The 23,612-nt window shown below is 39.6% G+C and overlaps 2 protein-coding genes and 1 non-coding gene across 8 annotated transcripts; 2 read left to right on the top strand and 1 right to left on the bottom strand.

The window, feature by feature from the left end:
- Positions 1 to 447: 447 nt before the first annotated feature.
- Positions 448 to 15,741, bottom strand: LOC115455335 (ras GTPase-activating protein-binding protein 2). 3 transcript variants are annotated; one of them, XM_037440900.1, is made up of 7 exons: positions 15,633 to 15,741; positions 11,221 to 11,365; positions 8,797 to 8,938; positions 8,092 to 8,581; positions 7,585 to 7,746; positions 7,190 to 7,453; positions 448 to 7,082 (listed from the first exon to the last, which is right to left on the bottom strand). In XM_037440900.1, the coding sequence occupies exons 2-7, from the start codon at positions 11,316 to 11,318 to the stop codon at positions 6,715 to 6,717; spliced, it is 1,524 nt and encodes a 507-aa protein (XP_037296797.1). In that variant the 5' UTR covers positions 11,319 to 11,365; positions 15,633 to 15,741; the 3' UTR covers positions 448 to 6,714. The 3 variants fall into 3 exon arrangements, with proteins under 3 accessions (XP_037296797.1, XP_037296796.1, XP_037296798.1); XM_037440899.1 differs by having other exon boundaries at positions 15,529 to 15,687; XM_037440901.1 differs by lacking the exon at positions 15,633 to 15,741 and adding an exon at positions 15,122 to 15,459.
- Positions 15,742 to 16,939: 1,198 nt separating this feature from the next.
- On the top strand, positions 16,940 to 23,455 carry LOC115442218 (RNA-binding protein squid). Of its 4 annotated transcripts, none has more exons than XM_030167218.1 (8): positions 16,940 to 17,202; positions 18,185 to 18,225; positions 18,414 to 18,688; positions 19,002 to 19,133; positions 19,217 to 19,481; positions 21,152 to 21,214; positions 22,468 to 22,596; positions 22,817 to 23,455. In XM_030167218.1, the coding sequence occupies exons 1-7, from the start codon at positions 17,075 to 17,077 to the stop codon at positions 22,542 to 22,544; spliced, it is 981 nt and encodes a 326-aa protein (XP_030023078.1). In that variant the 5' UTR covers positions 16,940 to 17,074; the 3' UTR covers positions 22,545 to 22,596; positions 22,817 to 23,455. The 4 variants fall into 4 exon arrangements, with proteins under 4 accessions (XP_030023078.1, XP_030023079.1, XP_030023080.1 ...); XM_030167219.1 differs by having other exon boundaries at positions 22,471 to 22,596; XM_030167220.1 differs by lacking the exon at positions 21,152 to 21,214.
- LOC115442278 lies at positions 18,276 to 18,345 on the top strand. Its single transcript, XR_003938524.1, has one exon. It is a non-coding gene; the product is annotated as a small nucleolar RNA snR61/Z1/Z11 (small nucleolar RNA).
- Positions 23,456 to 23,612: the final 157 nt, after the last annotated feature.

Consider the following 23,612-nt stretch of genomic DNA (forward strand, 5'->3'; position numbering starts at 1 on the left):
ATTTTAAAAATTATAGTCATGTTAAGACATATTTGTCTATCATGAATGGGTCGAGTCGATCAGGGAAGTAGCAATTACCTCGTAGAAAACCAACACAAAATTACAGTTAACTGCTTGCCCTTCATTTTGAATGGTGAATGAGATTTCCGTAACCTCAATCACACCTTTGCATTCCCCAATTCCCGTTCTTTGTTTTAAGGCGCCAACGCATAAAATAATCTACTGCCAAACGTATGTAGATCTCAAGACACTGCTAAAAATTCCGGTCCCAGGCAGGTTATGTTTCTGTCAGCTTAATAAAGTGGTTAATTGCCAAGTACTTGAGATAGAATGAGTTTTGTTAAGTATGAATAGTGGTCCTTCTCATCTTCAATGTACTAGTCCCTTAAATTTTAGATACTTCTACAAACAAGGTACTACATACTGGATGCGAAATAAAACACACAGTTTGTTACAAAAAGTACATCTCTATTACAGAGGGTAGGGGCGAGCCGACGCCACACGCTCGCCCGCCAAAATTACTGAACATTATAACACTTTCGCACAAACTTTAGACCCCTTACACTAAACATCTATGTTCGAAGGAGCATCGGTACGAACAAAAAATAAAGGGCGAAAAATATAACATGGTACTGTGTCAAATAAATGTCTGTGTTTAGTGAAATGACGCACAACATTTAAGCAACGTTGCAAACAGTGGGTGGTTACAAATAAAACACAACACACATGACAAAATCCATTACCCAGACTCGAAGGCATATTAAACCACATTGCTATGAGGTTTGTTGTGCAACGTTGTTAAACATGTTGCGCGGCTATCATCGCCTGAGTACGTGACATACTTTTATAAATTGCGAGTTGAGGTGGAAGTATGAACAGTTCAGCGCCAGCGCCGTATGTTCTACCCGCACTGTACTAGACTGTCGACATCATATTTTTATTTACATAAGCCATGATTAATCCGACGCTCCCTCAACTATCGAGTACTGCAATTGTCACACATTTCAAAAGCCTACGGTCCTGGGGTCTTTGTTACACATTGAAACGGTCTCGCGGACATCGGGCCCAGGCCACGCGGACGGCACACCAGCTGTCGCGCAACCCTTCAAAATAAACTAATAACAAACCTAGATTTAAGTTTTGAGTAAACCATTGACGGTCGAGTACAAAAGGGCGCGCTATTGTGATATGACATCAACGTGGTAGCGTCAGGAGTGGCCGTATCATCCCATTGCCCAGGGATGCTTGCAGTGTCACGCCAGATTTCATCGCACATCAAGAGACTGTGGTCACTGGACAACAATGATTCGTCACAGGATCCAGGAATTGACTGATGTATGAGATTTGATTCACGCCTTTTAACAATCCCTTTGTATTACGTGGAGTGAAATTACTAGGTTTCCAGAGAAAAAAAATGTTTAGTTAAAAAAAGTGTTACTATATAAAATTTACAACATTTTTGAGCAAATAACAGTAACTAAAGATAAAACTTCTAATGGTTATCAGTAAAATTACTATGTATCTAAAATTAATTTTAATTGTAACGATAAAATAAGGTCACAAAACAAGACAATTTCTTTACAATTCCAGTTCATTCCAGGAAGTACGGACGAGCCACTGCAAGCAACCAAGTCGATCCCAAACACACGGCGATGATATCTGTCCGGAGACGCGGCGATTTCCAATGTGTTTACAGTGCTTCACCGACGGGAACACGCGTCACACACACGGAGGGCCGCCGCGCTGCCTGCTCGCTATCGACATATCTAACCATTATTTTAATTGAGATACCAAACAATTATGTAATGAAGGTTAGGGACGCTATTCCGTCTACAGAGGCAAATCAGCATTTTTGCAATTACGCGCGTTTAATCTAAGGACAGCTTTGATAATCATAAAGATGAGACTCAAAAAATCCTCTATTTACCTATACGGCTATCAAAGCTGTCCTTCGATTAGGAAGCCCGTAATTGTAACAAGGCTGATTCACCCCCATGGACTGAATAGGGTCTCGTGATTTTAACATGTGCATTATGAAAGATTACAATGCTACAACTTTTAATAAATTATTATTATATAGGCGAAGAACTGAGGAATTATAAATAGAAGTATTATTATCAATTTACCAGGTTAAAAAGGAAGATTTTTTACAAATGGATAGGTTATTAGTTTTTAAACAGTGTGAACATTTGAAGTCATATCATTATTTGGATTTTAGTCACAGAAAAAGAAAAAGGGTTTCAGTTCATCAAAAATTCATTTAGCCAAGCTATACCAATTTTCTAATAAAATCATAATCACCATCACTGTCGGGGACGCTTTACATTTGTAAGTTTTATTTACATGCACATAAGCTGTAAGTTACGAAAAGTAAATAGGTACGTATGTTGCTATAATTATAAACCAGCTTAAAATTATAGCAACAACATTCAATTATACGTATGTAATTAATTTCAGCCTATTTATGTAAAACTTACAGATATAACCGTGGAATTTAAACTGGCTTTACAAAAGTAAAATTGCGAAGGAAATGTTTAGTCGAGTAGCGAGCAAGTCGACTGGACGCGACGTGGGCGGACGCAATAATTAACCGTATGTTTACAAGTCAGTACATACTATAAGGCGCGAACACGACATATCATAACTTTGTTAATGAACAGTTACCGGCAATTTAATGCAATTTTCCAACTTATTAATTACAGAATATTTTATATCATACAACTTCGTCTTCCGCCGGACGCACGCGGCAGCGCACGTAGACAAATATCATGAATAACAATAGCAAATACAACCAGTTATACATAGTATTGACTCCAGTAATAGGTTTCACTCATGGGTATCAACTACAAGAGAAATGTGTGTCTTAGAAATTCATTTCGATTAGTAAAATATTGTCTGTAGAATATAACGATGATACTTATTCCACAAGGCCATGACATCAATAATTAATATGAAATTCTTATCGCATGATTGTATTATCAGTATGATTTCTGGCGAGCGGTAATATGTTTAAGTATCCTTTTTTGCATTGTAATATTTATTTATAACATAATATCCACTGTCCCCTTTACCAAAGTTGGTGTTATAATTAATCATATTTTTTTTCTTCCAAGTAATGTGAGAGTCAGAGTAAATACTGATACGACAATCACTGGCTAAAAATATTATTGTTTAACATGATAATAAAAAAATGTTATTGTTGACGTGCGTACGTTACAGCACGCGTCCCGGCCCTTGGAACATCCCAATATTAAATGCACAAGAATGTCGTAAACAACATAATTCGCCAAACAGTACAGTTAGCTAAATACAAAATAAGTTAGTATTACTGGCTGGCCCGCCATCTTGTTGTACTTCACAAAATGGCGGACGCCATGTGCAGCCGTTATCTATGTACATTTACGTGTTTTGTCTAGTTATTAGTAGTTATTAGCGACACGTTCGCGACGCCAGCAGAGCTCGACTAATATAGCATTTTATAATAGACGCTTCAGTTCATAAAACCCGAGAGAAATCCTATGTTCTCACTTGAACTTCGGTCATATGAAATTTATGGAAATTATTGTGTATATAATGATATAACAGTGCGAGTGAGATACATACTATGTCTCGCTCTACACATTTTGTTCATCCACACGTAAAACTTACGCTATCATTGCACGGTTATTATTATTTTCAGACTAGTAAATGTCAATGGAGCCTGAGCCCGAGCTCTCCCGCCGTCCCTAACGGTAGTATCTACGCACTACATATTTATCGACAAAGGTCTGGTACAAAAAAACATTATGAAGTTCGAGAATTTTATTTTGTTAGATAAAAAATAACGAACATTTTACAAACACAAGTAGTTTCGGTACATGCGTACCCGCGGCCGGCCGTCGCCCAGCAGCCGCTTCACCAAATCGGATGTGTGTGAACGGGCCTCAGGGCCGATGTTTCAAGATCTCTAATATTATCTATAGTATATATAAATCAACGTAAAAGCGGTTGCAATATGGCTGGGGCGGGGTTGGGCCGGCCGCACCTAGCGGACACTACGCTAACGGCACCTAGGGTCGATAGCATTCACCTTATACGCATGCTGCGGCTCCAAGAACAAAACACGTTACATATAAGCTTAATGTTAACGTTACTAAGTGAAAACGAGTGTGGAGGCGGGGGGCGGTCTGTCCTCGCTGGTCTCACAGTGCTGCAATATCAAGCCTGGTCCAATCTACACGGTATTTGCCACCGCTGTGGTTAGCGAAACAAAACTCGATAAGTAAAGCGGTATTGTGTCATATTTTGTGTAAAGTAAAGCGGGTAATGCTACGATATACAAAGCATTTCGCGCCAACCACAACAGTAGCAAATATCACGTAAAATTAGCTCTGCGGTGCTCTCAGTACTGCGACGGCGAGAACAAACAGCTCACGCATTTTGTAGCCACGAGCCACTTGGGCGCATAGATTATATCGATTTGGGCGAACCGTGTCCCGCTGCGGCCACCCGTAGTCGAGGAGGCGACGCGCCGTCGACGGCACGCGCCGCGTCACACACGCGTATATATTACAAAGTAAAATATACAAGTATAATTATATAAAACGACAGGGCGGGGCCGCGCGGCGCCGCAGCGAGGCTTGTGCGTCGGCGATGACGTCACAGACGTATGCACTCGCTCGCCGTGACGTCACGTGCGTCCGCACTCGCTCGCGAGGACGTCATGTGAGGCACTTTAAGGTAGTGACGTCACGCAAGACCCGCTCGCTCGCGGCCGCCGTGTCTACACCACCGGCATGTTTTCTCTTTCACTCTAAAAAGTCCATATCCGACACTAACACAAATAATCACTGGACGATCGACCGACGGTACTTGAAAATATATCCTATTCGTATAATAAAAGGGGGAAATTTTGCGTGATTTCGTCGCACTCGAGTAATGCGAGAAGACGAATCACATTTATTTGTAAAGAAACTCGAAAATTGACGACTAACGGTCGATCTTCCGGTATGCGTAAATTGCCTTATCCGATAGTTGAGTGTTGCGTGAACGTCGGCGAAGCGCCCGCTGCGGTACTGGACAAACTGAATGTCAGCGAAGGAGACGGGAGGGACAGCGCTGGAGCCTAGTACTGGGGACCTAACCAAATGACAACTCGGTTACTCGGCCAAGTCCTATAATGCCGAGTAACAACACTAACGGTAACAATACACAATGCTCGCACACTTGTACTTGTCAACACAGTTTTCACATTCAGTATTGCTATGACACTCCAATAAAACTATAATTGACAAAGAAACAACATTTCGCAAATTCTATAAAAAATTGGAGAGTTCCGCATTTAGCCCATAAATAATGTTTTTTGTTTATTTATTGTCATTTTTTGTTGCCAAGCATTACTGAATGTAAAAATGGAATTTTCACAGTGAGATTGCCATTTGGCTGTGCCCACTGATAGATGTAACTCTGGCATAATTTGTGTCATCCGAATGACTCGTCAAATTATGACTGTTAGTCAAAAGCCAAACAAGTTTGCATGTAGCTGTTGCCGACAAATGCGACGTTTAACCGTAAATGTAGTCAAATACAACGGCTGCATGGTAATGTTTGAATTTTAACAAATATGGCAGCATGTACAACACCAGTCTACACTACACACCTGCATTGTTCAAAATAAATAAATTCCAAATTGACCAATCAGTGGTAAGTGCCAACCGACGTGACATAGTGACGTGCAGGCGAGTCGCACAACACCCGAGTCGCGCACCACGTGAGATCATGCGTGAAAGCATCACGACGAGGCGGCCGCGGGCCCGCTACAACTACAGAGGTGTCGGCGTTGTCACCGAAACTATTGACTGTCTGTATAAAATTCATGTAATAAATAAACTGCATATGCCATCGCTAACGGTTCGTTTACACTACGCTACGCGCGCCGTCGCTCCCGTGAGGGGCAGGGGATAAAACGGGGGCGCGGGGAGGGGGAGCCGACGTTCAACACAAAATTAATTAAAATCAAATAATTAATTATTTACTCTATCTAACTACTTAAACATAAAGTAAGAGAAGCTATTAAGAAGCGGGATAATTTATATTTAGTGCGACGCCAAGTGCTGCGTCCCATTTAACTTTAAGTTTCATGATCGGTCCTCAAGTTTCGAACCGATCACATTACAGTCCGCGTTAACGGTAAGCGGAAGATTACAGTAATGAAGAGTGAACAGAGGTTCAGAGTTACGCCACCGATACAACTAAAGTGTCATCCTGTACAAAGTGTTGTGACGTCAATCGCATCTTTAAAAATAAAAAACGCAATGTACATCTCGTACACACTCACTGGTAAACACGATCGACGTCATACGACCTCAATTCTGTATGATAATTTATGTATAACGAAATCGCTACGCTTTACAACGATGTCATAATAAATTATCACATACCGCAAGGAATCTTAAGAGTCTGAATCCTAATTAAACGACAAACAGCGATTCCTTGCCTAAACTAAGTGAATCAGATACAGTAGTGAAGCCTTGGATTTTAGCCACTGGTTGAATCATAAAAAGACCAAGTCTGCTGGAAACTAATAACATAGTATGTATGTTATGGGAACGTTTTTTGATATAAAACTTGGTAACAGTTTGATTCAGGCAATGTCGAGCCCGGTGCGGGCGCGTGAGTGTGTCGTGCGGAGTGGAGCGGTGCGGAGTGGCTGGAGCTGGCGGCTGGCGCGGTGCGTTAGCGGCGGTAGGCGGGGCGCGGCTGGAAGGCGGCGCGGTGCGAGGACAGCGGGCGGCGGCGCGGCGCCTCGCGCCCGCGCGTCTTCTTCTCCTCGACGTTGAGCTTGACGCCGTCGGCGCTGTCGGGCGGGAAGTAGAGCGGCGCGGCGTTGAGGCAGTCGTGCGCGGCCTGCGAGCTCTCGTAGGTGATGAAGCCGTAGTTGGGGTGCTTGTGCGCGCCCACGGTGGCGGGCGGGCGGTGCACGCGCAGCTCGGCCACGGCGCCGAAGCGCCCGAACAGCGCCCGCAGCTCCTCCTCGCTCGCGCCGTGCGGCAGGTTGCCCAGGAACAGCTGCTGCGCGTCCGAGTACCGCCGCGACGACTCCGCTGCACACAACACACCGTCAGGGCTCATACCGCTTACCAGATACACATCATTTTATACAATTATATTATAAAGCATTACGCGATACAATATAAAAGTGCATTATTACCTGGTGGTGGTGGTTGTGTGGGCGGGCGCGGCATGCGCGGGCGCTGGTCCTGCGGGGCGGCGTGCGGCACGTGCGGCGCGTGCGGTGCGTGCTGCGTGTGCGCGGGGTGCGGCGGGGCGTGCTGCGGCGGCGCAGGCGCGGGAGCGGGCGGTGCGGCGGGCGCGGCAGGACCGGAGGGTGGCGAGCTGCGCGTACCCCCGCCGTGGCTCGAACCAGACTTCAGCAGGTTGGCGTACGTCTTCGGCTCCGGCGGCAACGGCGCCGCTATATTTCCACATAGCACAACCGTTAGCACATGATGCAAAATTATTTTTTCAAAATGATATCAGCGTACATAACATTAGCTCAGTTTTAGTTGAGTGTTCAATAAGATAGCTAGTACAAATGATGCACACCTGTCTGCTGCGGGGCCTGTGGTGGCGGCGTGGGCTCGCGCTCGGGCTCTGGCGCGGGCTCGGGCGTGGGCTCCTGCGGCGGCAGGCCGGGCACCACGGCGCTTGCGCTCGGCGGCGACGCCGCGCTCGCCTCGCGGTCTGGCTCGCTCGTCAGGCTGCTCGCTGTCAATTAATTATTTGACAATTTATAATCAATTGTAAAAATATAAATTTACACGATTTTTTTGCTTTATCGTAACGCTCTTTTTGCTTCATTAATGGTTAATAACAGATAGACATACTACGTAAAGTACGTATGTACAACATAGTTTGAAGTACTAAGCTTGTGATACTTATCTTTAAGTTGAGTAATTTATCTTTTAGGTATACAATATAAAAAAAAAGTTTATATTTTTATGGGCCATATGTTGACTAAGACGAAGACACGCTGGGTATGGCGAAATGTCTTTTCATCATCATTCTACTGTCTGTAAAATAATTTAGATGATGGGTTATTGTTGTTACTACCTTGCAGCGCGGCCACGAGATGTCTCGCAGACTCGTCATGCGGGGCCGGGTGTCCGTTGAGATGGTGCGCGGGTTGCGGCGCGGCGACGGCCGGGGCGGGCGCGGGCGCGGGCTGCGGCGCGGCCTGCACCGGCGGCGCGGGCGGCGACACGAGCGGCGCGTGCAGCGCGGCGGGCGGCGCGGCGTGCGCGGGCGGCGCGGGCGGCGCCGGGAACGCGCCCGGGAACGCGGCCGGCGGCGGCGGGAAGTACGGGCCGGTGCCGCCCGCTTCCTCCTCCTCCGCGTCCGACCGGCCCGACCCGTCGCCCTCCTCGTCGGAGAACACTATGTCCTGGTAGCGGAAGATGTCGTTGTGCACGTAGTACTTCTTGGGCGACTGCGCGGCTAGCACGAACGTCTGTGTGAAACGGCGCATGGGCGCACCGCCGTTCGACAGCTCGCCCGTCACCTGCACCACCACGCCATTGCCGAGAGTGGCTTGAGCGTCCACCTGGAAACGGCAAACAGTGTTAAATTAGCCAATATTCAATGCAAATCTTGACAGGACACGTGACGAAATCTCTTAAAAAAAATTGAGATAAAAATATTTATTTATGCACATAAAAATAAACATCATTTTGAACATTTCTACATGAAAAATTAGAGGTAATATGTGTAGTGCGTCTTTTTGAAAATACATAAATAATACATAGAGTAATGTTTTACCTGACTGATCTTAGCATGGCAGTCGCGGAAGTTAAGCTGCTGTATGCGGTTGTGGATCTGCTTCTGTCCCACTACTGGCAGGGTCTCGCGGTTGGGCGCGTCTAGCCCTCCGTGCACAAATGACGAGTAGTTGTTGTAGAACCTGCACAACAATACACATTATGTAATAGAATAACAATAACATCTGGCAGCCTCGCGAGTGACGAGAAGACGCAATAAGTGATCTCATCATCACTCCAACTTTCTTATTGCTGCTGACCCAAACATTAATATCAAACGCTATATCAGCTGTAGGTTACTTATACTTATATTTTTGAGCAATAACTTATATAATTTTAAACAAGCAATAAGCTCATTGACGTATACCAATCACCTTCCCCTTGTATCTCGGCTTATTATGCGAGTGATAAAGAGAGTGTCGCGTCGTCGAGTGCATGACGTATGTTGATAACACAACTACGACACTGGGGCTCGCGTGCGCGGCCTCACGTATAAACAACAACAACAAATAGACATTACAACAATTCATAACACAAAGTAATGTTGTGCGCAAGAGTCTTCGTGAGTAGGTCCAATCACTTTGTATTACTCCTAGTCCAGATGACAGACCTCTTGTATGCGAGTGTCGGGCTTAGTTGGTACGATCACTGTCTGTTTCTGCCGTTAAGCACCTCCGTGTAAGCTCTTACATTCAGGTTTATAGCATTATAGAATGCGTTATTACTGGCGTTTTGCTTCAATTCAGCGCAGTTTTTTGTGATCCGAAATTTGGGGGGTCTTGTCAGAGTCTATGAACGGGCGTGTCACTTACCACCAGGCGAGCGGTTGCCTCGTCTAATCATTAACGTGTTTAAAAAATCTTGAAGTTTCATCTCTCAGGGCAAGAGTAGTAAAGTGCTATATATTTAAATATCTGGTATGCCTTGCTGTATATAAGGAAGCCTGGAGGTACCATCATTCATTCCACCCACGCATCATTTCACTTTAATTTTTTATAACAGCTAGTTACATTGTATGGAAATGATTAATGTAAATTAAACCAGTGTTATCGGTTTCCTGGCCAGGCCAATAAAACCTCTACTGTTCCAGGTTACAATATTACTACAGATAGAGGTTTCTGGAAATGTGCCAGGGGTGGGATAGGCATCTAGCTTCCTTGGCACGCCCAAGACTTCTTTTATTGCGATGTCCATCTTATATCATATGCAACATTCCAATTTTTGTCAGTTTTATCATGCTACTACAATAATTTTCTATAAAAAAGAAATCTTCCAAAAATAACAAGGACATTCTATAAATTTATAATCAAGTTAGGATTGATTTGGCAATAATCAATCCTATCAGTCTGAAGATAAGGGGGACTTTACAATAATTGCATTGTTTTATGCTAAGAACATCAAACAGTAGGCAATACATATGAGATAAAAATATCCATATCTCTTCAGACAGGTATTTTTTTTTTATTTACTAGTGTATTTACAGCTATCTAACAAAAAATCCTTCCTCATAGGTAGACATTACATTGAACATGATCAACTTTGCATTTGGACCTGAACTTTGACTAACTTCATGGCTTATACCATAATTTTATACTGATCAAGACTCTGACGACTTGCACAATGATCATAACAGATATTTCAATAACTACATCTACATGACATCTAACATAACTAAACTGACACTTTTATACTCAAAATGTTAGACGGAAATACCACATTTACATTTCGACGAGTTTATTCGTCTCATGACGTAATGGGCTCAAGTTTTTCTAACATAACTTTCAGTGCTGGGGAACTTCGGGTGTTTTTTCGTAGGAGAGGTAAGGGTTGGGAGGCGGGTGGTCCTTGCCCCCAGCAATCTTATGTGACGCGTAATGCCAACCTCGGGATGTTGGGGCAACTTACTACTACTACTTCTTATTTATTTTACCACTAAAATTATCAAGTAAAGTAATATATCAAGTATGTAGTGGTATTTTATGCTCTGTCAAAGCATTCATCGATTTAAGATGAAAAATTATGAAGTTATTGTTAACATTTGCGGGTAGGTTATAGGCATAGTAAAATTAAGTTAAAGTGGTGCGCGTGTAGTTTACACTATGCAATTAAACGAGCAGATTTTTATAAAATTTGGCAATATGCTTGACTGGTTCAAACTAGATAGGATAATTTATACTCAATAGGTGGCGCTGTTGTTGAAATTTTAAACTTATACTAGAGTCTAAAGACAATGGGCAGCTTTCGCAGGGCGTAGGCATAGTGGTACTGAAATTGGCTAATATTATTATACAACTTTACTTCAGTTGGCTGTCAGATAAACAACACTGAACAAAGCTAATAACTATAAAATTACCGTCACTATATTTTCGGGCACACCTTGCGTCCTCATAGTATTGTTTGTAAATGCAGGTGTAAAAGTAGTTACCTATGCAGATGGGCGGGCGCCTTGTTGAGCAGCGTGTAGTACTGACGGACAAACTCGCGGCCAACGCTCTGCGGGGACGGGGACGCCTCCATTACCATCGCTGTTGTGAACTCTGCGACGATACAGCCCACTGCTATACGCTGCCCTGTACACAAAACACATGTTACTATATGCCACAGAAATAATGGACAGCTGAAAAGTAATGTTTCTTGACAAATGCACTGAATAAATAGGTTATAAACCAATTTAAATTGCTATCATTTAGATAATAAAGTAATAAAATATATACACTCAATAGCAATATAAAAGATTTTCCTAACACTAAGATATAAACTATAAGCATTAGTGATCATGAGAGACATTTACATCACTTCTATACCCAACAAATTGCAGAGACTATAAAAATGTATTAATATGAAATGATGCTTCATACTTTATTTGTATATAATATATTATGAGAAATAAAGCAAAAAATATATAAATATTTAAATTGAAATTCATTTAACTTTAGAAGATAGTGTATTATTTTGCAGAATATAGCTTTCGATGAAATACTAAAAACCATGTGTTTTAATAACTAAGTTTTACCAAGATTTGTTTCAGGGTTCTTTCTCTTAAAGCTTTCTCTCTCTGTAGTTGGTCCCTCCTGACTGAGGATCGTGAGTTAAAGCTTTACATAGCAGAAAATATAGAAACACTTTCAACCGCTCTATTCAACAACTGACTGAATAAAAAATGTATGTTGCTTCAGAGATTATTCACACTCACTAATAAATATTAAAATTGTTATGCAATATTTTTTTTACCAATATGAGTCACTGTCAACTTTTCCAAAAAAAAAAATATAATTAAAACAGGAAGTCCTATACCCAGCAGTTACAATACAGAATATTAGAAAAACCTCTAAATTTAGAATATAAGTCATCTTCCATACCACCGACACAGTAAATATCTGGATGATTGGAAAAAACACATTACACAACATTGGGTAACCAGAAATGATACATAAAAAAACGAATTTCCTTGTTTATTGCATATCTCGTAATCATATAAAAAGGGTTTATTTAACACAATCGACTTTTCAACTGAAGCAGTTATTATGTTGCCCGAAATTGCGTAGTTTAAAAGTTATTTAGATTAGCGTAAAATTTATAACTCGTTATAAAAACTATAAGGTTTATAGTCATGTTTTTTATTGAAATAAGACTAATAGTAGGTTTTTATATTAACCACAATAATTATAATAAATGTTTCATAAATTAAGACGTCAATAATAATTGCGGAAATTTTTGAACTGCAACATTTTTTTCAGATTTTAAATGGCTCCAGTTTTAAAGTTCCACAAAATTTTTTTTTCTACAATCTTGCCTACCAAATTTCGTTAAAGCAGTAAAGGGGCTATATAGAATAATTAAATCTAAATGTTAGACGACCAATCCAGCATCATAGTTATGTATTGCATTATCATGATATGAATCCTAATTGTCCATTTTGGTTTAACCTGCCCCTACCCTACACCATGTAAGAGATGTAAGGCATGGATTCTACATATTCTATGGTATTTAATCGCTTTCAATGTAACTGTTTTATATCATACAACCAAAGCTTATGTAATTCAAAATAACATGATACAAATGCCTGTGACATAATTTACAAAATAGTTCTATCTTCCTGGGTTGCTCTAGATGGCACACCAAGTAGAATACTTAATCACTATTTCAACTTAGCAATATTTATATATTTATTATATTTGATTTTAATTAACTGACTTCAAAAATGGAGGTCCTGTATTCAACTTGAATGATTGTATGTTTATATGTATGTATAGCTACAATTTTCTCTGATCCTGTTCCTATTTTGATGGGAGTTTTCTTTATTGAAATGTATATTTATTTACTAAGGATGGTTTTAGTATATGTTACATATTGAGATCTGATGAAGATTTTCTGAAATTGACAATGGAATCGTTCAATAACTAACAGCAAAAGAACTACAATGTCTGCTATTGTAAACTAACAAAAAGTTAAAAATAAAACCTTAACACAATAAAACAAAAATATTATCAACAGTGCATTTTTGGGTTCAGTGTTTATTAGTTTTGTTCCAAAATAACATTAGATGTACTATTTACAAAAATAATGCTAGTTGAACAAAACATAAAGTAACACTGATATCAAAAACAACTAACTAAAAATAATGTAACTATACAGATAATATAGATATATTAACTCAAAATTTGGAGACGGTGTCTAATTTTAATTGCTAGCTTAGCTAAATAAGTACACAATCAAATATATTATGGTAACAATGTTTGATGTAAATCAGACACACGCTTCATATATTAATTAAATATCATATTATGTATATATAAAGTTACTTTTTTTGTGTGTAGTCGTTTTTGAAGTAAGTTTTATTTCTTTTTTTTGTTTTATTACAGCATTATTTTTGTAAATAGTATTATAACATTGATAAGTTTAAATATGACCTGTTACCAGGTGACCAAAGTAACTCAAAACATTATTATTTGAGACCCATATTAGTGGTACCCAAATGCATAAGCCAGATTTTTTATAATATACTTTATGGAGAAGACCATTAAGATGATAATCTGGACTAAATAGTCTTAGTAGTTTCATTTAGAACTTGTGCTAGGACCATGACTAATATTAGTCCATTGAAATTTTCATTCTTTAAGACTTTGTTGTAATTTTAATCTTTATAATATATTGCATAAAATAATTTTTCATAATAATATAACAATTTACATGAACTTAAGTACTTTTTTTTCTATTTTGTATCCTAGTATATTTTATGTGATTTAAGGATTTCAGAGCACATACTACAATATTAATGTTAATGGTTCTGAAATTACTGTTGTAATATTTTATGTCACATTGATTTTGTTAGACAATGGCATTAGATATATTAAAAAATGTAAATAATTAAAAACTGCAAATATACATAATTCATTACATTATACATCCTTTGATCTGTCTATATGTCCATATATAACTAGAAATATAATATCACATTAATACATATGTACATATAATAAGTAAATTGTCTTAGCTGATTAGATATTCAAATGAAATTAAGTTTTAATGATAATTACTTATTGTGTATTTTGATATTAATTATTTTCAATGAATTTACTAATTGTTTTTTCTCATGAATTCTTTAGTCATGCAATTATTTGCCTGTTATTAAGGATAATTAAAACTGTTTTGTTGTTATCTACTTACTATTTTTGGAGCATGTTTCACAAGTTTCAAGTAAATTTTATTAGTTATCATATTAAACAGCTAATGTAGGTTGTACTCATTTTATTACCATTTATTTAGGAGCATTGATGAGTCTGACTTTTTTATTTAGTTGGCTTATACATTTATATAATCAATAGCATTTACTCAGAAGTTGTGAAACCAAACATTAATAATAACTTAGACATGTAAATAAATACTTTATTATAAATATATATTTAAAAAATATTTATTGCAATGCAAAATATATATTTGCAGTCATTAAGTTTTTAAAAACCAGATATTATGTTATTGCTCATATAAAACACAACACTTTGATTTAATGAATGTACAACTATAAAGGTGAATGTTGTTATATTAAATTTTTATGATATAAAACCACTACAATATATTGTTCTCTAAAATTTAAGGAACTTCTAAAAACATCAACAAAACTTTTTACTGTTACCTCATTATTGGCCTGTTATTTTGATTATGATGTTAATTGTAAAGTTTTCTAATGTGCAGATAGAAAAAATAATGCAGACAAGTGACCTCAACAACTGTACAAGTCAGTCATACATGAACAGACAAGGACCTTCTGTTTACGTATGTCATAGTTCAGAATCTGATGTAAATAGTTCTGTTCACAAAATACTCACATAACACTCTAAACTCAGTATAAATAACTTAGCAGCCCATAAATACGCGAATTTGCATATAAGTGTTTAGAAACACGCGAATAACCGAGTGTAGCGAGGATTGGTGCAGCGGCGGGTGGAGCCCCGCTTGCTGTTCGCGAGTGCTGCCCGATGCTGTCACAGCACGCATGGCGACGAAGGGGGCTCGCACAACAGAACACACGGCGCATTGTTATTATTGCACTCCCCTAAACGCGCGTCCTTGCACAACAACTGTCAAATTTCTCTAAACTCACACTTACAATGCTTATGTTGCTGATAAAACACTAAATAAGAGGGATTAACCTTTAAAAAGAAATACATCTGCCGACAATCAAAATATTACAGCCCCACTTGTTTTGCGCCAATTGTAATGTGACAAAACTTACCTCAGTAAAATTTAGGCATCAAAGTGGCGTAGTATGCGACGAATTATCACGAAATTCGCGTATTTTCACAATAAATAAGATCTGAAAACAGAAAAAGAGCCTACCTCACCGTTCGGGTGTCAATTTTATGCCAATGTTGCCAACATTATTAAAATTAAGTAACTAAAGTAAGTAACTAACATAGCTGCCTACACAAAATGTGTATTTTCTTCTAACTGTAAATACAACAAAATAAAAATTAATGCTGTTTCTTTCTTTGTATTGAAAATATATAAAAAACATATTTTTGTGTAAAACATATTTTTTTTACTAAATTCTATATAAGTCAACTCAAAAATAATACCATGCAATATCTGTCGTATAAACTTTACATATCTTGTTATTTTTATTAGAAAATGATTTTTTTTTGTTTAGTTTTAAATAAGTTAGTGCCTAGGTGCGGGGCAAGACAAAAGAAATATACAAATATCTTGATTATTTGCCCTTTAGATTTATATTACCAATGGTTTTATTGATCAAAGTAATGTCCACGCCTAGTTATCAATAAGACCATGTACCATAATATTACATTTGATAACTTTATAAACTCGTATTTCCCTTTACGGGGAACAGAATATAATATTATAACAGAGCGTGGCAAATATTTTATATTATAATCTCTACATGCATGTCGCTAATTATTTTAAGGTTATAAATGTTTAAAATATGTAGTAACAATGAGATATTGAGCAAGGATCGATATAAATAGTAACGCGAATCAATATTAATTCTTAGAGAATACTAAAATATTAGCACGGTTACTCATACTCATAAAAAAATATTTTGGTGAGCAGTTTGAGCAATACAAAATATACCTACTTAAACAAATTTTTTCACATCTATTTACCAATTAACTTGATAATATATATACTTATAATATACTTATTTAAGATGACAGACTTGTATGCACATAATATTATTATATTGTACCCATTAAATATGTAATTGTGATAAGTTTAATAATTTCTTACTAAATTATTAAAAATTTCTATTATTCATGAAATAATAATTTTATAGAATAAATTCCGATTTTGACAGTATTACGCGAGTCAATAATGTGTCCTCTGAAGTAGAGTTATTTTATAAAAATTATAATAAAATTAACATGCTGGCGAAAAGATCGGTATTCGTATGTAGCTAATATACTAAGCCATTAAAAAGTTATGAAAGCGGTAATTTTTATGTCAATGTTGGTAGAAATATCGATTCATTGTACTTAGTTTCTATCCTTTTCCAATAAACGATTTACGTATGTCTGTCCTTGTCTTTGGTCTGAAAGATGCCATTGAACTCTTTGTACTCCTAGCTTTTGATTGGCTGTCTATATGGGAGGTGGGGGAAACACCAAAAAAAAGAGCGTCCCTATACTGTTGACCAACATAATAAACGGTTTCGCGCCGACTCATCGCGTACTTCCTTTCTTTCTTCTGCATTTGGCATTCGTTGTTGAAGGTCGCGTATAGACTGTAGTTTTAGTTATTGTTAATTTTAGGCATAAATTTAAGTCATGGCCAATAACGACAATTTTGCACAAGATATTACCACCGAAAATCAACTAAATGGAAATGCAGAAAACGGTGGAGGAGATGGACAAGAACATAACAGTGCCGAAGCCCCCGGACGCGATGACGACAGGTACCGTTGGTTTTTGGATTTTATTACAAAATGCTACATTTTCTTATCTGCTAATAATGTTTTCTCACTACAGATTTACCAATAATGTTAATTAATTAAGGTTATTCAGCTTTTATAGTTTATTTCAGTATTGAATCTTTGCCCGTCACAATGGCGGCGGTCCGGCTTTATCATTATCGGCTTTACGAAATCTGTCCTAATCCTTGAGATCTTTTCAAAATTTTATTTTTTCACCATTGCAGTGTGTTGTTCGCGGTTCAGATTTAGATCTACAAGTCGTAGTTTTGATTTCAGACGCATTTGTCAAGAGTTATTTTGGTTTAAATGTAGATAATGCGGGAGCCGCACGGAATGGCGTCATGTAGGCGCGCGTCTAGGCGGGGCCGGCGCCGGTGCCGTTATCGAGTTTCTCGCTGCGGTAGTATGCATGATGCATTTAGGTGCAAGATTTCAAATCGGTTGTAGAGTGTGGGTAGCGCCCGGCGTGGCGCGGTCAGTTTGGGCGCCACTAACGCTGTGTCTCTCTGCAGGTGTGAGCCTGCGCCGCCGCCGCCGCAGCCGCCGGAGGACCCCATGGTATATATCCATCCGCTGGGCTCACACTAAAGTAAAGCCACGACCAAACTGACTAGTTGTTTCGGCCACCTCCTTTTGGGCCTCGTTCACCTTGCCAATTTCAAATCTTGCGATTATCACTGTAATGTTTATATTTATATATATACTTGGTATCATTTCGTTGTCCTCACTGATTGATAATATAAATTTTCAGTTTACTTTTGTAACTTACAGGTTGACAATTTGTTTTGCCGCAGTGCTTGGAGTTTGTTTTGAACAAAAATGTAGCTGTAAAGTACTGTAAACAAGTACTGCATAGTGTTAATGTTAAATTGTAATTGTAATTTTTAAGTCAGTTTTTATTTCGAGACACGAGTCTTCCATGCTGGTTTTTCACTTTTTAACGTTATTGCTGTAATGTTTGCAGAAAACTATTCGTGGGTGGCCTGAGCTGGGAGACCACAGACAGTAAGTTGACATTTTATATTAATCGCAATATTCTCAATAATTAAATTAATTTTAAATGATGACCTAATTCAGTTCTGCTTCTGAATGTCGATTGAAGAAGACTACCCACATTTCTGAGTTTACTTATAACCTTTACATATAAATTTAGCCGCAATTACGAGTATTACAAGTGTTATTTTTGTGTGCAGAGGAATTGCGTGACCACTTCAGCGCTTACGGCGAGATCGAGAGCATCAATGTTAAGACAGATCCCAACACTGGCCGGTCGCGGGGTTTCGCGTTCATTGTGTTTAAGGCGCCGGACTCCATCGACAAGGTGATGTCTGTGGGCGAGCACACCATCAACAACAAAAAGGTGGACCCCAAGAAGGCGAAGGCGCGACACGGCAAGATCTTCGTCGGCGGTCTCAGCAGTGAAATATCTGATGATGAGATCAAGAACTTCTTTGGAAACTTTGGCAATGTATGTATTTATTATTTTTCAGTAATTTTATTTAGCACATCTGATTGACAGAATATGAAATTACACAAAATAGTACCAGCATTAATCAACTCGTTATCCACATGGTGTAATTTTAATGACTGCTTTTGTGATCTCTTAATAGTACAAAATAATTTTGTTTCAATTTCAAAATGATGAAAGCTCCGGTTTTGGTGAGATTAATTGATATCTTGAGTGCTGGTGAGGATAAATCCGGGCCACTGATAATAAATAATTAAAATCCTTATTGGTGTGTTATTTAGAACAATGATTAGCATCAATGATTATTTCACAGATAATTGAAGTTGAAATGCCATTTGATAAGACAAAGAACCAGAGGAAGGGATTCTGTTTCATCACATTTGAGTCTGAGCAAGTGGTCAATGAACTGTTGAAGACACCAAAACAGACCATTGCTGGCAAGGAGGTATGTAGTTGGAACATTTTTGTTAATATAACATTATGTTGTTTGGTGTCTTGATTATATTACTAATATGTAATTATCTTTAGGTGGACGTTAAGAGAGCGACGCCGAAGCCGGACGGTCCCGGAGGCATGGGCGGGCGAGGCGGTCGCGGGGGCAGAGGCACGCGTGGCGGACGCGGCGGCCGCGGCGGGTACGGCGGCCAGCCGTGGGGCAACCAGGGCTACGGCGGCTACGGCTACGGCCAGGGTGGCTATGGCGGTGGCTACGACGGCTACGGCTACGGTGGCTACGGATACGACGGCTACGGGGGATACGGCGGATACGATTACTCCGGATACCCCAATTACGGTAAACGCGGCAAGCAATACTAACGGGGGGCTCGCCCGCCGGCCCGCCCTGCGACACGTTACCTCGACTGATGTTACCTGATCCCTAGTGTAGGTGTACTGTACGCGTAGAGTAAGCTAGGTTAGTAGCGGTGCGAGCAAGGCGCGCCTCCGTCCCCGGGATGTCCTTGTCGTGCACCTCGCGCTGACTGTGTATCTAGTTAGTTGGACATCACGCGAAGCTTAGGTATTAACTTAGTGTGTAGAGAATATTTATTTTTCTATCGATATTATATAAATAACTTATATTGTATCGAGATTATGTAGCGGATGTTGTCGAGGCGACAGTGTGTTAATCAGTAACGATGGGTCGGCCCGATCGTTCGACTAAATTAGGTGTAATCATTTGGTATATATTTGCAAGTATCACTTTTATTTGCTATTGGGTTATATTGCGAGTGGTAGATGTAGGCGCAGTTGCCCATTCAGCCGATCGCTCTTTGTCATTGTCTCAACGGGTACTACATATATATTCTGTACATAATATTATGTTACCTGCCTTATGTTTATAAGTGTTTATTTGTAATACCACCTTTGACATATGTAGCAATGTCGCCCGAGTTTATTTTTGGTATTATTATTTTACTTTTTGACACTCACGCCACATGCTACATTTGGGAAATGGGGTAAAATATGGAGAGACATTGTGAAAGTGATAAAGATATGATGAAAGCTTTTGAATAAAGCACTGTTATTAAAATTCTCAATGTGTTTCCATATATCACCCTGGCCCATTCCCGAGACCCGTTCCCTCCGCTCACTCACAGCGTCGGCCCGCCTCACACTACACTCCACACCACACGCTTGTGCGCATCCGGGGTGTACGTTTTGTTACTAACACCTGCAAATTGCAATCTGCATGGCACGCTCACGGGAACAACACTACAATCATGGTACTAAAATCCACAAGTCTGATTAACGGTAGCATTCCAAATGTGTGCCTCCTGACATACGGCGAAGCACGACATGGACATTGATAGCTGTACCACTTGAAACATTCTCGATGGCTGATGATTGAATCATTACAAGTGTAATAAATAATATTCACTCACAATAAATTAGAGGTGTGCCTCGCTCACTTGTAGACTTGGAAAGTACACTTTAAATTTTGATCAGTCGAAGTAATGGTACTTAGATGTAATTGGGAATGCATGTAATCAACTTGTTTTGAACACTACAATAGGAAGCTAGTATATAATATTATTTGATTACATGTTTTCATATAGCATAAATATATTATTTTTATACGAAGAGAAACTTATTCAAATATAAAATAGGCTTATTTGTAATCTGATTCGCTTGAAAACCGCTACACCCAGAAGTACAGTGCCTCAGCTTGATAAAGTTACATGATGTGCCATTTGGAAGTTCATGAGCCTCTATGAACATGAACGAGCCAGTCGTTAGCGAGACGGCTCCGTGGTTGGAGGCTGAGCACCGACAGCACCCCGAGGCGACTATAGTCGAACGCAACTGACTTCGTGCCTCGCTAGTCTGATAGGATAATTAAAAATAAAGTAGGAAAGAAACAAAACCAAGCTGCGAGTTGCGTATCTGACGATTGAACAGCAATGTTTGGAGGCGCCGAGTGAGTCGCGTTGGACTGTGACTAATGTGTTGTGTTGCGGGCAGACTACGGCGGGTACGGAGGGTACGAGGGCGGGTACGGCGCACGACCGGCTCCGCGCGGGAAAGGTACGCTCGCGGCCCGCTCCTTTCAACGCGCGACACGCGATTTTCTTGCGCTCGACAAAATTTAAAAACAATAGTAATACGGTGCATAAGACGCGAGGGGGGTGTTGGGATTTATCTTATCGAGAAATCTTATCTATTGGAAAATAACGAAGCAAAAATATTCTTTATACTTTAAAAAAAGGTTTACACTTGGCGGGTCCTTCTGTTTTATCATATTCCAATGTTTTACACCCCTTCGAATGCTATTCACCTCATTTTACGCTATTTATTTATATGGTTGGCATACGCGGGCTCGATGGAAGTGTGCAGAAAAACGTGTGTCGCCTCAAACATCCATCAATCTGTACTTGGCTTGTCATGTTGCACCGCTTAGACCTTTGTTTTGCGCTATTCATTAACGCTGCCGACATTGTTCTAATAGATATTAAACGCACGCACACGCAGCCGAGGTCTACATGTCGGCTATTAGCATGATTGAAGGTGATCTTAGCGTATCAGGGTAGTCTTAGATATTCTATTAGTTTGGTATTTCTTTGTGAATGGGAATCTCTTCTATGGCAGTAACCCATCAACGGAATACACAGTAGCGAACAAAGGTTGAATTACGAACGACCTCGTTGGTCTCTTTAAAATAAATTTTCGTAATGCTAAATTAATTTTCTTTTTCTTTTCTAATTGTAGACGGTTTATAAAGTTCTGTATATTTAGTGCAGTAAATACCTGTTTCGTTTAACATGGCTTTGTTCGAGATGTAAATAACAATGCATGACCGGCTCGAGTCGGAACTGGAACCTGACAGGTCGCGATGCAGGAAGGCTGCGGCACTCTTTGGAGTGATGTAATGTTTCACATATAGCGCGCACCGTGATATTTATCGGGCTATATTTATTTTTATATTCTAGAAAACTGGTTTAGGGCGAAATTATTTGCCGCTGTCTAGAATGTATACATTTAATGTCGCGTGATTTTATTATCACTGCGCGTTTGTTTACTGATGTCCAATCCGAGCGCGTGGGGGGAATTGGCACGGGTATTCCAAAAGAACACGGGATCTTGTATTATTGCTGTCACATTTCAAATTAAATGTCACAAGTCCATTCGCTGATTGCGTCGTTCTTGCACTTTCCGACTGTGCTGATGTGTTTGTCATTATTGTAAATCATATACGTCATGAAAATCGTATTTAGTACAGAGTTAGCAGCGACGAGTTGAGACAATGAGTGGCTCTAGTGCTAACGTGTGTACGGTATTAGCAGGGTACCAGGGCGGCAAGCAGCGCGGCGGCGGCGGTGGCGGCGGCCGTGCCAACCAGAGGCACCAACCCTACTAGACCACAGTACCTGCCAATCATCTCAGTCCAATAGTGTATAGTTAATAGTGAGGTGAGAACCTGCTTATGCGTCGAGTACGCTACTTGCATATATACCTAAGTTACGCTCTATTATGTGGGCATTTTGATTCGTAGTTTACAAGTTGTATTTTGCGAGTTAGGTTAAAGTTTACTCCTGTAGTAGATTTACTGTGCTAGAGGGGCGGTGGAGCCTCTCGAGTGTCGTGGCTGGTGGAGCAGTATGTACTGAAGTGCGTCATTGTTTGTTGCAGGTTAAGCACACCGGTCATGAGCGACCCCTGCGCAAGTCTCGCCTCGCCGCGCAGGGGCCGCGTCATTTCATTCCACATTTAATTTAAGAGAGTACTCTTTTTAAGATTTTTTAAGGATTAAAATACTGTCGTTGCGAAGCTGCCGCATTCGGTGCAAGTCGCATAAATTTAATATAATATAATATGAAATATAGATTCACTTGAGTATTATTACTAATTGATTAGATTTTGACATAGTGTTTGAATCTTACCTTTCGTACTGAATTGTAGGAGTAATTAATAATGATATAAAAGTTTATAAATCATCAGTCCCGTGTGTCGGCGAGTCAATTGCATATGTGTGCGTGCGTGTTTGTGTGTGTGCGTGCGTGCGTCCCCCCCCCCTTCATGTCCCTCCCAGTCCCCCGGCTCCCCGCAGACAGTCTTATGTTCGGATCTCATTGCAATAATGTACTTTTGTATTTGATTCGGGAAAGGAAGAACTTCAAAATCATGTATTTTGTACAAACTATGTGTTTTTCTTCCATTGATTAGAGTTGAAATTAAACTTTTAGATTAAGTATTTGGACATGAACAAACACTGAGATATACCAAGTTGTATGTCGTAATTAAATCTGTAAATAAACGATATTGACTTTTTGTTTGCGTTTATGTCAACTTTACCACATGCTGCAGCTGCAGCTCAATATCAGCTACAAAAGACTAAGGCAATTACTACACGCTAGAACTGCAAAATGCATCATATTTCGCAATAAACGTAAGCCTCCAACACTGGCTTGCCTAAATAACAAGAAAA

Source organism: Manduca sexta, chromosome 21 (assembly GCF_014839805.1).
Source record: "Manduca sexta isolate Smith_Timp_Sample1 chromosome 21, JHU_Msex_v1.0, whole genome shotgun sequence".
Taxonomy (NCBI): domain Eukaryota; kingdom Metazoa; phylum Arthropoda; class Insecta; order Lepidoptera; family Sphingidae; genus Manduca; species Manduca sexta.